At 34.4% G+C, this 13897-nt stretch overlaps 1 protein-coding gene and 1 long non-coding RNA gene across 11 annotated transcripts in view; one reads left to right on the forward strand and one right to left on the reverse strand.

Moving 5' to 3' along the window:
• The window catches only part of TBC1D31 (TBC1 domain family member 31), a 63310-nt gene that overhangs the window by 35811 nt on the left and 13602 nt on the right, over positions 1 to 13897 (forward strand). For 7 of the 8 annotated variants that reach the window (XM_006045603.4, XM_044928793.2, XM_006045604.4 and 4 more), the window contains 9 exons: positions 271 to 350; positions 429 to 575; positions 918 to 1051; positions 5151 to 5284; positions 5602 to 5781; positions 6774 to 7006; positions 7262 to 7414; positions 8624 to 8759; positions 12671 to 12763. In XM_006045603.4, the coding sequence (XP_006045665.2) occupies positions 271 to 350; positions 429 to 575; positions 918 to 1051; positions 5151 to 5284; positions 5602 to 5781; positions 6774 to 7006; positions 7262 to 7414; positions 8624 to 8759; positions 12671 to 12763 (1290 nt within the window). Of the gene's footprint in view, positions 1 to 270; positions 351 to 428; positions 576 to 917; positions 1052 to 5150; positions 5285 to 5601; positions 5782 to 6773; positions 7007 to 7261; positions 7415 to 8623; positions 8760 to 12670; positions 12764 to 13897 lie in introns of those variants that run through there. The other variant, XM_025265452.3, reaches the window with a different exon arrangement.
• The window catches only part of LOC112579206, a 66692-nt gene that overhangs the window by 15119 nt on the left and 37676 nt on the right, over positions 1 to 13897 (reverse strand). The gene's annotated exons all lie outside the window — the stretch shown is intronic.

The raw sequence follows: 13897 nt of genomic DNA on the forward strand, positions 1-13897 counted from the left end.
GTGTCTGTGTAATATCCTTGATCTTGCCTTTTGACCTGAAACCTAAAATATTTACTCTCTGATTGTTGACAGAAAAAGTTGGTCAGACCCTATAATAGGGTAACAATAGGTCATAAACTATGTGCTGTGTATATACACACTCAGGAGAGAGAAAGATTTTGTGTGTATGGAGACAGTCCCATGATATAAAATATTTTTTACTGTGTATTGTGTTCTGAAGTTAGAAAGCCACAGTGGACTTATTGATACTATTTTTTTTTCTCTTGATAGAATGAGTTGTCAGATGGATTAAACAAAAAGCGTTTACAAATCTTATTAAAAGGCTATGGTGAATTTCCAACGAAATACAGGTAAAAATTAAATTCTTACATGTTAAATCAGTCTTATCCCTCCAGTTTTTCTTAGTTAAAACTATGTTTTAATTTCAGAATGTTCATTTGGCGCTCGCTGCTACAGCTGCCTGAAAATCATACAGCATTTAGTAACCTTATAGATAAAGGCATTCATGTGGCATTTCTCAACCTTCAGAATAAATACCCCATCAAAAGCAGGAGGCTACTCAGAGTATTACAGAGGTATGTTCAGTATTCGCAGCGGTGTGTATCTCCCCCAAGGTACTTATTGCTTACAAATGGGGAAAATAGTGATTCATAGTAGAGAAACTTAGCAGACACCTTCTTAAGCAAGTAATCAAATTTAAAATTAATTACCAGTAATAAAAGCTTCCCTCTGTATCACTGCACATCACATTTGTGGTATTCTTGCCAAAAGTTTATATCCTCAGTCGCATTGTGGGAAAACATGCAAATCCAAGTTTCACCAAATTTATCTTCTGTATCGTTTTTTATAATCTGAATATATCATTTAGTCAAATTTAACAAGCTTTTCTGGTCTTTATTTCCTTATTTTATTCACAGAACCCTCTCTGCATTAGCTCACTGGTCCGCCATTTTTAGTGACACACCGTATCTCCCACTTCTGGCATTTCCATTTGTAAAATTGTTCCAGAACAACCAGCTCATCTGTTTTGAAGTTGTTGCTACGCTTATAAGTAAGTAAAAAATGAAACCAAGTGTAGATACTTGTACCTTTTCCTGATATCTTTTCATCTTTGCAATGTTTAATAATTCTAGTGTGAGATAGACCTAGAGCATGGACAGTTTGGACATTAACACAATAATAAACCTTTTTACTTAAATAAAATTTAGATGGTTGCATTTTAGATGATATTGTTATAGGCTAGATTTTGTTAGTAAGAAGGAAGCAGGTGCTTCACTAACTGAAAGTCAGTTATTGTTCAGAAGAGTGCAGTAGGGATGTAAAGCAGTCAGCACACGAGGCCCGATGTGGCAGCTGTTGACCGTTACCCCTATTCTCCTCATCCTTTGCTTGTTACCTTCACTGAGAACTTTGTGTTTTACCCGGTACCATTCTCAGTGTTGCCTTTATTAACCCACTTAACTCTTACAGGACTCCTGTGAGGTAGGTGTTATTCATTATTATCTCCTTTTTGTAGATGAAGAAAGCTTGAGCTCCATGATTAGGTCAGTGGTATAATAAGAATTTGAACCCAGACAGTCAGAACCTATAGCTTGCACTCCCATATGTTTACTGCTTCACCATTATCTACTAATACACTAAAAAGTGAGTCATTTTTTTTATATAAATAAGATCAGGTCAACTAAATGGTTAATAAACTGGATCCAAGTTAAACCAAGCCTGGTTTAACAAAAATAACCAATTTTATATGTATTTTTGTTATACAAAGGAGATAAGCACTCAACTATAACAATAAAATTCTGAAAAGTAGAAATTAAAAGATCCCAGCATACATCTTGTGAGTATTTTAGTATATTTCTCTTGACAGTTTTTCATTGATTATGTTGTATTTGCTTTAATAAATTTTTACCGATCATTGGAGAAAATATAGGAAAATTTACAAAAGAAAAGTTATGAATATTCCTCTTCCTTAGAGAGTCTTGATAATATATTTGTGAATTTCTTATAAGAGCATTTTCCCCAAATCATTAAATATCTTCTAAAATATAATTTCTTGCCTATATATAGTATTTCCTCTTATAGATATACCATAAAATGTATCCCCCAACTGTTAGACTTTTAGGGGGGTTATTTTTACAATTATACTACTTCTATTTAATGCATTATATACACTTCTCTTATTTGTGTAAACTTTCTAGACATTTTATCCTGTATTGTAATATTCCATAATGTACATGTTCTAGTTTAATCTTTTATTGTTGGACATTCAGGTTGTTTCTAATGTTTATGTATTAAAAATAACAATTTTGTGACTAGCTTCAAGCTCATAAATTTATAATAATTTCTTTTGGGTGGAGCCCCAGGATGGTATTATAAAATATGAATATTCTAATTGATTCTGCAAAGAGGTTGTACTAGTCTGTCCTGAGAATAACACAGAGTTTTAAATGGAAAACAAACAGTAACAAAAGACAGACAATCCAGTTTGGAAATGGACAAGGACTTGAACAGACATTTCTCCATAGAAGATGTACAGTGGCTAGTGAGCCCATGAAAAGATGCTCAGGATCATTAGTCATTAGAAAAATGCAAATCAAAACCACGCAAGACACCACTTCACACCTCCTAGGATGGCTGTAGTCTTGAAAAAGAAAATAACAAGTGTTGGCATGGATATGGAAAAATTGTAACCCTTCATACTTTGCTGATAGAAATGTAAAATGATGCAGTCACTGGAAAACAGTAACTGAGGCGGTTCCTCAGAAAGTTACATATACAATTTCTGTATAACCCCGCAATAGTACTCCTAGGGATATCCCCCCAAGAACTGAAGACAGAGACTCAAATATATACTTGTATATGAATGTTTGGCAGCATTAGTCTTAAATAGCCAAAAGATAGGTACAACCCAGGTGTCTATTAATGGATGAATGGATAAACCATATGTGTATATAAGCGAGCTTCCCTGGTAGCTTAGCTGGTAAAGAATCCTCCTGCAATGCAGGAGACCTGAGTTTGATCCCTGGGTTGGGAAGATTCCCTGGAGGAGGGCATGGCAACCCACTCCAGTATTCTGGCCTGGAGAATTCAATGGACTGAATAGTCCATGGGGTCTCAAGGACAGCAGGATATTATTAAAAAACAGTGACATTCTGACACATGCTATACAACATGGATGACCTTGAAAGCATTCTTAGTGAAATAAGCTAGACACAGGATAGATTTATGTGGAATTTCTCAAAAAGGCACAGAAAGTAGATTAGAAGTTACCAGGGGCTGGCGGGGGGAGTGGAAATGAGAAGTCAGTACTGAGTAGGTACAGAATTGCTCTTAGGAAAGGATTTTGGAAATAGTGATGGTTGCACAACATTGTGAATAAAATTAACATCACTGAACAGTGCGCTTAAAATAGTTAAAATGGCAAATTATATTTTACCATAAGAAAGATAGATTATATCTAATTTAGGTAGGCATGCACAACTATGTGTTTTTTTTACTTCCAGTAAAATCTTGTTACGTAGCTAACACATGACTCTATACTAAGGAAATTGATTTTTCTCTTCTAAACATGAAATCTAAATCTAGGAGATCCACGACAGCATGAGTAGCTAGGGATTTTCATCAAGGGTCTCAAACTAGTTTTATTCAGTAAACTGAGCTTCGACTAAATGTTAGCCCTGTTTGGGGATAAGCCATGGCTTTGGCTTTCAGGTTACGGTCTAGTTGGGGCCAAGAACTTGTGAAGGATACAGTTACTTCTGTGTATAATTTGGAGTATGTTGATAAAGGTCAGTTTTAATCAGTCTTTAGGGTTCCTCTTATAACCAGGAGGAAAAGCTTCAGGTTTAGTGAAGGACCTCCATGCAGTGATCATGTCTCTTTTCTGCTCTTGGTCAGTGCTGTCTCTAGGTCTGCTTCTGTGTGGTGGCACCCGGCAAAAGAGAAGAGAGAGTCACTATATAAAACAGGATGCCCTCTTGCTTAATTGAAAACAGCTGTCCTATTGATGAAGCTTAGATATAAGAGAGCTTTGGGTATGTGCGTGGTGTTTTAAAATTCCCAGAACAAGCACTGTCTGGGACACTGTAGGTGTTTACCTAAGGAGATGTTGCTGAACTGGGGTTTTTCTTTTAAAAGTTAACTTACTAAGAGCAGTAGTTAAAATACAAGAAAAATCCCCCTGCCCCCCAAAAAAGCAGCAGTTAAAGAAGCTGAAATGCTTCTTTTAAAGCTTAGTCTTTGCAAGATTTTATTTATGACTGAATTATTAACTCAAATCTAAGTCCTTAATAAATGAAATAATGGAATTCTAGAATTGGAAAGACCTTATAAACTATTAATCTGGTATTCTGTTCAGACATTTCACTTGCTAATTTGAGAAAGATCTTAGCAAAACATGAAGCCACAGCTCAGTATTTAAAATAGAAAATCAGAATTTAATAATTACATAGAGCTGAGGTGGTTAGACATAGGTTCACTGAGCAAAAATGATCATCTGACTGAACTTTTTTGGGAAAAGACTGTTTTGGGGGTTGTGCTGGTTATTAAGTGAGAGTGAGTTAAAAAGTCAGCCTTAGAAGCCTCTTCAGCAGAGTCAATTCTGCTTTCTCCTGGCTGACTTTTAGAGGATACTTACTGCTGCGGCTGTCACTGATCGGTTGGTTTTCAAAGTCACGTTTACTGAAATAAGTTGTTGATCAATTAGATTTAAAACCAGACCGTGGTGGTTACCTGTTACCATGGCTACAGAACAGTCTTCTAGAAATGGGACTCTTAATTAGGTATGAATTTTAGTCCGTTTGAGATTGCCATTTAACATTGATCACATGTGTCAAAGGCTTAAATAGGGACCTCTTTTAGGAGGGTCATTTTGTTAACCAGGGGAAATCTAAATACAGGTCGCACGCAAGTGAGCAGGAACCAGAGTCTTGTAGCTACCGTCAAGAATACTTCGGGAAGGTTTGTTTGTTTAATTGACACTTTCTCATCGACTGGCTCTAATGTAGCTATAAAGTATTGTTCTAGAACTTAGTCGTGTTTTCTTTATTAATGGGCATATTGAGGACATAAAAGTGGATACAGTTAAGAACTGCAAAGCCCTGTAATGATACAGAAAGGTAAAGATAAATTTTCAATTTTTTTCTTCATAGTCAATTGGTGTCAACACTGGTTTGAATATTTTCCTAATCCTCCTATCAATATTCTTAGTATGATAGAAAATGTTTTGGCATTTCATGACAAGGAACTCCTGCAACACTTCATAAATCATGATGTAACTTCCCAGGTAAGAAGTGTAAGGTTTTTAGAATAACATAGCTTACTTTGGAAGTTAACATTGGTTCTGGTATAAATAAAACTATTTTCTTGAAAGTCTATAATAAAAAAATACTAGTTATATTTTTAACAATATTCCATTATTTTTCTTCCTTAAACTGCTTTCCTGAAAGTCTATAAAGAAGAACCCAAGTTAGGGTAGCTCTTTTCATGATTATGTTCTTAATATAATGATTTTAGTATCTAAACCAAACATGAGCACATGAGCAATGACTGTTATGACTTTTTCCTCAAGAACTACTACATTTTTTTTCTTATTTATTTTAGCTGTATGCATGGCCTCTTCTTGAAACTGTGTTCTCAGAAGTACTGACACGAGAGGAGTGGCTCAAATTATTCGATAATGTCTTTTCCAACCATCCTTCGTTCCTCCTGATGACTGTTGTGGCCTACAACATATGTTCTCGGGCACCTTTGCTCAACTGTAAGCGTAAAGATGATTTTGAGGTACGTATCCTTGTTAAGTCATAGTTCTCAAGTTTCATTTGTTTCAACTAAAAAAACCCGTTTTATTTATTGAGTGCCTACTGTATGTCTAGTCCTGGTGCCAGATGGTAGGAATATAGTGGAGAACAAGTTATACCACTGCATCCTTGCCCTTATGTAGCTATAGTCAGTTATAGCTTGACTGCTCACCTAAAATCATAGCTTCATGATAATATTGGAGTTGCGTGCTTTTTGCCTATTTAAAGGATGTTTAACAGTTGAGTAGTTGTTCATTCTGTGCATGATCTTATCAGTAACCCAACTGGTCTGTGATAATCTGGTTGCTTATTACATATGCAGGATGGTAACTATGAGAATTTTGAGGCTCAGTGGGACAATGACTGAAAGAAAGCATGGAGAAAGTTTTTAAATGGAGAGGTTCTTTTGGTAGACAGGATGAAGTAAGTTGGTTTTGCTTGTTTGTTACTTATTTTGTGGTTCCTATCAAATTTTATTTTCACTTCACAAGAACATATATGTATGTGTGTATGTATATTAGAACTTGGATCTGCCAGTGGAACAAGATAATATGGAAACTATCAGATAGTTTTTGAAAATTAAACTTGTTTTCAAAGGCTAATTTAGGTTTGAGCTTCTGTATTTTGGATTTTGAAGAGAAATAAATTCTAGTAGAAGAATTTGTCTTGTTGAAACAGTCTGTTACTTTAAAGGAAGGCTTCATTTTTGAGAAGTGTTATTTCACAATTTCATACGGTTGTGTGATTTTATTACATTTTTGAGAATATGAAACTGGACCTTCATTTTAAAACTTGGGTTAAGAAAAGCTTCAATGAATTTTTAAAAAAAAAAAACTCTCTTACAGCTAAATTCACATTTACATGTTTAAATTTGTTTTATTCAATGAATAAATTGTTATATAATTTTTTATATAACACATGACTATAATTGCATTACTCTGTAAATCTCAGTTTAATCACAAAGTTTTCTTACAGTATTTTTTTCACCATCGGAATAACCTGGATATAAGTGCTGTAATTAGAGAGGTGTATCGTCTCCTGGATACCACACCCACTGATATCCATCCAGACAGCATGCTTGATGCTTTTGTTGCACTGACAAAAGGGCAATATCCAGTGTTTAATCAATATCCCAAGTTCATTGTGGACTATCAGACACAAGAACGAGAAAGAATACGGAATGATGAATTGGATTACTTAAGAGAGAGGTAATTCTGCTTGTTCTTTGATAAAAACAAAATCTGTTATAAATATAAAGGCTTTATGAAAAATACATGTAAATTATTAAGTAGTTGCATAAAATCAGAGTTTGAAGGAAATATCTTTAAAGATACTTTTGCATCTAGAAGTAAAACAATTATGTGTTAATTAGGTGTGCATTTTGTGTTGTGGTTGTTCTTGGACTTTTAAATGACTGTTTGCTTGTTTGCTTTTTGTTACAATAATAAACATTATCAACTTAGGCAGGCAGTTGAAGAAATGCAAGCTGAAGTAGACCAGCAAAGAGTTGAAGATGAAGCTTGGTACCAAAAACAGGAACTGCTTCGTAGAGCTGAGGAAACAAGGAGAGAAATACTCTTACAAGAGGAGGAAAAGATGATACAGCAAAGACAGAGGTGTGTTTAGCACTTTGAAAAAAGCTGGACATCTGAGTTATTTTAATAATTTGTATTACTTTCATTTTTCACTACTGTGAAATTATATATAGCCTCACTATATATGTCATTACCCAATTCTGCTATTTCCATTAAGCATATATTTAAGTTAATAAAAAGAAACTGTAATACACTTTTCAAAAAATTGGCCTATAGTAAAATGTAATTCTAAAACTCTACTGAGTATGATATAACTTGCTCTGATTATTCAGAAGTAATACATGATCTAAGGTACCTGGAAGAATATTGTTACTTAGAAATGTTATTTTACAGTGGACACAAATGCCTTGTACCACAGTGCTGGGTAAATATGTTTCAAGTCACACAGATTAAGAGACAATTTTTAAGTCTCACAGGTATGTTTAAAGCACAGTTTTTAAAAATTATGGAAAATTTTAAAATTTAAATTTTAAAATTAAAAGAGGAGCATGATTTTTTCCATAATTTTTAAAAATTGTGTTTTAAACATACCTTTGAGACTTAAAAATTGAAACATAGAATGCTATTCTCATTGTGCATTTCATACTTTGGAAGATGGGGAAAGAAGTACTAAATGCGTATTCAAAAGTATGCTACTCAAAAGTAAGTATTGCCTTAAACATAAGGCAAAATGTTTAAGTTGATTAAGATTATGGGGTAAGTATTAACACTAACCCTAATTATTGGGAAAATCACTTTTGTAAGTGTTTATTGATTATTTTTGGATAGGACTTTATGAAACAGATTTATGGTGTGGGTTAAAAAAATGACTGAACTGAGCCATTAGCCTTCTGCAAAAATTCTAAAAGAATAATCATACATAATCTTTAGTAACATCAGAGTATTTTTTTGGCATTCTTTTCTCAGGTAAAAGATATCAGTTGTATTGAAGTGATCTGAGTAGTAGACCTGTTAAAGAGAACATTTAAGTATGAAGAAATAGCCAGTTTAGCTGTAATTTGGCTACAGTCATGTACACTTGTCATTTTCATGAATGCAGACTTGTTTTCTAACTGAGCACTTTTCATTCTATTATAAAAATAGCCCTGTTATGATGGCACCAGTTAAACTGGGAAAGCAGGCTAAAATAGGTTTCAGGCCTTTCGTTGTTGTGGAACATAGTATTTTTCCATTTAAATACATATTCGGCAATGATTTTATTTATTCCTCTTGATGTATTGTGTGTTTAAGACTAGCTGCTGTGAGAAGAGAGTTGAAAGTAAAGGAAATGCACTTACAAGATGCTGCAAGAAGACGTCTCCTGCAGCTTCAACAAGATCAGCGTGAAATGGAGCTAAGAAGACTGGATGATGAAATTGAGAGAAAGGTTTATTATTCTTAACTCTCATACATTATCTCCACTTACTCTCATTTAAATGTAACAAATACCTTCAAGTTAAATATTGTTCCTAGAATTCACAATGAATACTAAATAGCCCCTTTAGTTTTATATAGTTTCCCCCATCCCCCAGCTATTCTTACTCTCTTTTGTATTTTATTAATGGTTAAATATTTTAGGAATTTCAGGAAAATGAGTCAAGTTGACAAGGGTCTTTGATGACTGGTTCTCTAAAAATGGAAATATCAATTAACCATAAAGTTAATTGTGAAGTAAAGGAAATTTTTTTTTAATATAAAAATTTACACATAGCCTAGAGTTAAAAATGGACCTTCTCCACTCTTCTCTTATTTCATCCCCAGAGATAAATTATTTTTTATGGTTGCATAGTATTTCATTTTATGGCCATGTCATTGGTTATTTAATCCTCTGCTGTTGGATATTTAGGTTGTTTGCAGTATTTTGCTGTACAAAACAGTGCCAGACTGTACATTCTCAGTACAAATCTTTGAGTACTTCCACACAGTTTTGTTGAGTAAATTCCGAGGAATGTCAAATCGTCCTCCAAAGATGAAACCACTTAAGCTATTTTAAGAGTATAAGACTGCTCATGCCCTAGTCAATTTGGAGTGTATCAGTCTTAGTATTTGCCAGTCTGATAGGTGAAAAATGGTTTTTGGTTTTGAGGTAGGTTTTTTTTTTTTTGCTAGTGATGTTAACTATCTTTTCATTTGCCATTTGTAGATCTGTAAATTGCATAACTAAATCATTTGTCCATCTTTCTACCAAGTTACTCCTTTTCCTATCAGTTTACACAGGCTCTTTTATCATTTGGGGCAGCAGTGTCCAACAGAAATATGTAAGCCATGTGGGTAATTTTAACTTTCCTAATGGCCACATTAAAAAGTAAGAAGAAATAGGTGAAATTAATTTTAATAACATTCAACTCGGTATATTTGAAATTATCACTGCAATATGTAATTAGTATACAGACATCTTTGAACTATTTTACCTTTTGTTTGTACTAAGTCTTTGAAATCTAGCAGTCAGTTTACACTCGCTGCACACCTCAGTTGGGTGAGGTGACACTGGTCACATTTTAGGTGTTGGGCAGCCACCCAGCAGATGGTTGGGGCATGCATCCTTCCGTCTGTTGTGAATGTTCTCCTTGTGTTGTGTTCTCCTCTGTGTTGCATGTCTCCAAGAATGTTTACAGTGTCTTTTCTTCATCATGTAAAATATGTTAATCTTTGGGTAACCGACTTCATTAGTTTTTTATGATATCTAGGTTTTATGTCATGTTCATTAACCTTCCCATTTAAGGTTGTATTACCATGGCTCTAGTGGTAAAGAGCCTGCCTGCCAATGCAGGAGACATTAGAGACACAGGTTCAATCCCTGGATCAGGAAGATCCGCTGGAGAAGGAAATTGCCACCCACTCCAGTATTTTTTTTCTGGGAAGATCCATGGACAAAGGAGCCTGGTGGGCTGCAATCCATAGGGTTACAAAGAGTTGGGCCCACCTGAAGTGACTTAGCACATTACTATTACCACTTATGCAGTTTTTTTCTAGTTCTGTGTTTTTCTGTTGATTTTTTAATCTCTGTCTTAAGGATCAGTAGATTATTGTGCACCAGCACATCTGACTCTTCCAAGACCACCTGTTTTGTAAGGCTCATCATAAGACAGAATTGTTTTAACATTTTTCAGTGGTTAAGAAAAAGAATATTTCATGGCATGAAAATCGTATTAGATTTTTTAAAACATGAAATTCAAATATCAGTGACCATAAACACAGTTTTACTGGACCATAGTCAACACCTGTTTACATATTCCTTTAGCTTCTTTCGTACTACAATGGCAGAGGTGAACAGCTGAAACAAACTACATCCCACAAAACCTCAAGTATTTAACTCTGTGACCCTTTCCAGAAGTTTGCCAGCCCCTGATGTCTGAAAATTATTGATAAATGTAAGAAATGAGTTAGGGACCAAGCTTACTTCTTTCCAAAGGCACGTCAATTTTCCCAACAGCTTTTGTTGAATATGAGCAAAAGTCATTTGTCAGCTGATGGTTATTAAATGTTCAGTTCCCTTATAAATTTGATCTTCTCCTAAGCCAGTACCACTGTTGGAATAACACCTGTGTAATGTTTTACTAATTAGCAGGCCTCATTACTTTTCAGTTTTCCTCAGTATTCTCAAGTGTTTATCGTTTCAAATAGACTGAAAATTTTCTCTCTCCCTCCTTCTCTCCCTGAATCTTCCCATCCTATTGGAATTTTTATTAGGATTGCATTGAATTTATAAACTAATTTAGAGTTTAAAACTTGGTTTTGATCACATATGAAATTTTTTTATATATTAATAATCATTTATTTTTATAGTATGAGATAATGCTTTGTTTAAAGCCAACTAATTTTAAATTCTTTAAAATCTAATGATTCCTTTTAATAATCTCATCTAGTAAATGAGGTTGATAATTCATTATTCTAGAAAAGTCTGTTCTTCCCCAAAAGTAATTTCAGGCTTAGAATTCTGTGATCTCTTTATTCCTTTGAGATAGTGAAGGCAGTGTTTTGGTGAAAGCATCCTGTCAAGTCCTTTCAGCGGCGTGATCGGCCTCTGCCTCCCCTTCTAGCCTCTTGCCCTTCCAACTCCCTGTCCTGACAGTGAGCTCTGAGCCTGCTAAACTGCAGGAGCTTCTCTACTCACAATTCAGGGGCCAGCAGGAGAGACTTCTTGAGTCCAGAGTGACACATCTGTTAGTAACAGCAGAGTTGATCTGTTCTGCTGTGGTACATGGCTCTTTGTACCTCTGAAAATTCATAAGCTAAAGAGTTTCTGTAATTGAAATTCCTAAAAAGCATTCTTTGCTTTGCCAAACTTCTCCTCTGCCTTTTAGCATCGTAACTCCTCTTGGTCCATCAACTCAAGTATCCCTACCTTTGAGCTAACTGCTATCTCAGGAACCTCTTTATGTTGAACTGGTTTTCAGTCTGTGGTTTTTTCTTTTACTCCTTGGATGTATGTCCTTGCACATCCCACTATATTCTCATTTTTACTGTTTCTCTGTTATATTTGATAGTGTGCCTACAATATCTAACACTTTGCCTTGTGCACAGAAATAGTAATGCAGTCATTAACTGCTTATTGGTTAGATGATATGTTTAGATTAGATGCTAATTTTAGTTTTTGTTTTTAGTTTTTGTTTTAGTTTTTGTTCGGAAACACATATTGTGTTATTCTCACCCCCCAAAAAATGAGGACTTTAGGCAGCCAAGTATTTAAGACACTTCCCAAGATTCTCTATGTAAAGAGTCCTTTATCCAAACCCTCTAGTATATAGGCGTGAAATGCTTCCAAGTAATCAGATTTTGGAGAAAGGTGAACTTTAAATTGGCTGAATCCAAGCAGGGCACACACAGGTTGACTAGACTACAGTACACTTTGACTTGGAGTTACTCGTTGCCAAACTGAATTTAGAAAGGTACAGTTTAATCAAAAAGAACATTAAATAAATGTTATATCAAATAAGATTAAACATTTTATATTTTCATCCACTGTGGATTTAAATTGCTCAAGTTTTTCTAACTCATAATATGGCTAATGTAATATGGAAAGAACTGCCATCTGTTCTCCCAGCCTGGGCAAATGAGCATATGGTAATTGTGCTTTCTTTTTTAGAAAATTACACTTAACTTTAACTCAAGACATTATTTCTGGATTCCACCGTGAATGTTAATATATTGTGAATTACTCTGGCTTCAAAAACCCAGTATCTATTATTTTTAAATGCTTTTAGTGGTTTGTTCATATTACAAGATTACTAAATCTATTAAACAAAAATTATTTTTGTTATTTATTTTTGATATTCACAGTTTGTTATTTGGCCATAGGTACACATGAGAGATCGAGAAATTGCTGCCACAGCCAAAGACCTGGAAATGAGACATCTGGAACTCGAATCACAAAAAAGACTTTATGAGAAGGTATAAATCAACAATTTCCAGTGTAAGAAAAGCAGAGCTTGTACAGACTCTTTTTAGGCTGTATTTATTCGAGGTTTTTTAATGTTCATTTTGTTTGTGTTTTTTCAAGAAGAGTACAGTGTCATCCAGGATTGTAAGGTAGCCAGAATGCACAGAGTTTGTTGTAATTCTTTAATTCATGTTTCTCTTAACAACTTACTCTAGTGTCTGAAGCACCAGATGTAAGCCCCAGATTTTGCCTCAGGATCTTTTACTGACTTACTAGGTTTTCTTATATCTGTGTGATGGTGACTGCAAAATTAAGCCAGTACTTCACAAGGATCCTATAAAGTAAAGCAGACAAGAGCTGTAAAGCACACTTTAAATTTGAACCTTCTGGAATCAAATCATCAGGTACCTACCTTAGCACATATAATTCAGTTTCCATGACACTGGAAAAGAGAACTTTGGTACTGATATAAATATTTATTATTGAGGAAAAGCATTACGTTGCTCACTTACTTGATGTTGAAACCATAAGTTTTCACTTCTCTCAACCCTCTTAAAGTCAGACTGAGTTTGAAATCAGTGATAACTACAAATATGTAACAGGTATTTGCATATGATATGCAAACATGCGTGTGACTCTCTGTTGCTCACATTAAATAAGATTTAAAACATAGCAGCCATTCTTAACTAAATCACTTAAGTTTCTGCACTGAACTTTCTCTAAATCTGAGCCCCAGAGATTGACACTTTCACTGAGTTTCTTATGATTTTGAATTAGAATTAATTCACTTGAACTAAGCTTATTTTTTTTAACTATCGTTTGGGGGAGGTGGGGTGGTGGCATCAGAAGCATGATTTCAGAATTAACAGAACATTTGCAAGAAAAATACAAGGAATTTCAAAATTTTTTCTCTTAGATTCTCAGTATTAACATTTTGCTAAATTTGCATTATCGTCTCTTTCAATTTACATATATGCATTTTTTTTTTCCGAACTGTTTAAGAGTAAGTTGCAGACTTGATGCTTTTTTGCCCTAAAAAATTAAGTTTATATTTTCTAAAACCAAGGATTATTACACAATCATAGTACAATGATCAAAATCAGGAAATTAACATTATTTATTATAAAAAACCTTATTCACATTTT

This window comes from Bubalus bubalis, chromosome 15 (assembly GCF_019923935.1).
Source record: "Bubalus bubalis isolate 160015118507 breed Murrah chromosome 15, NDDB_SH_1, whole genome shotgun sequence".
NCBI lineage: Eukaryota > Metazoa > Chordata > Mammalia > Artiodactyla > Bovidae > Bubalus > Bubalus bubalis.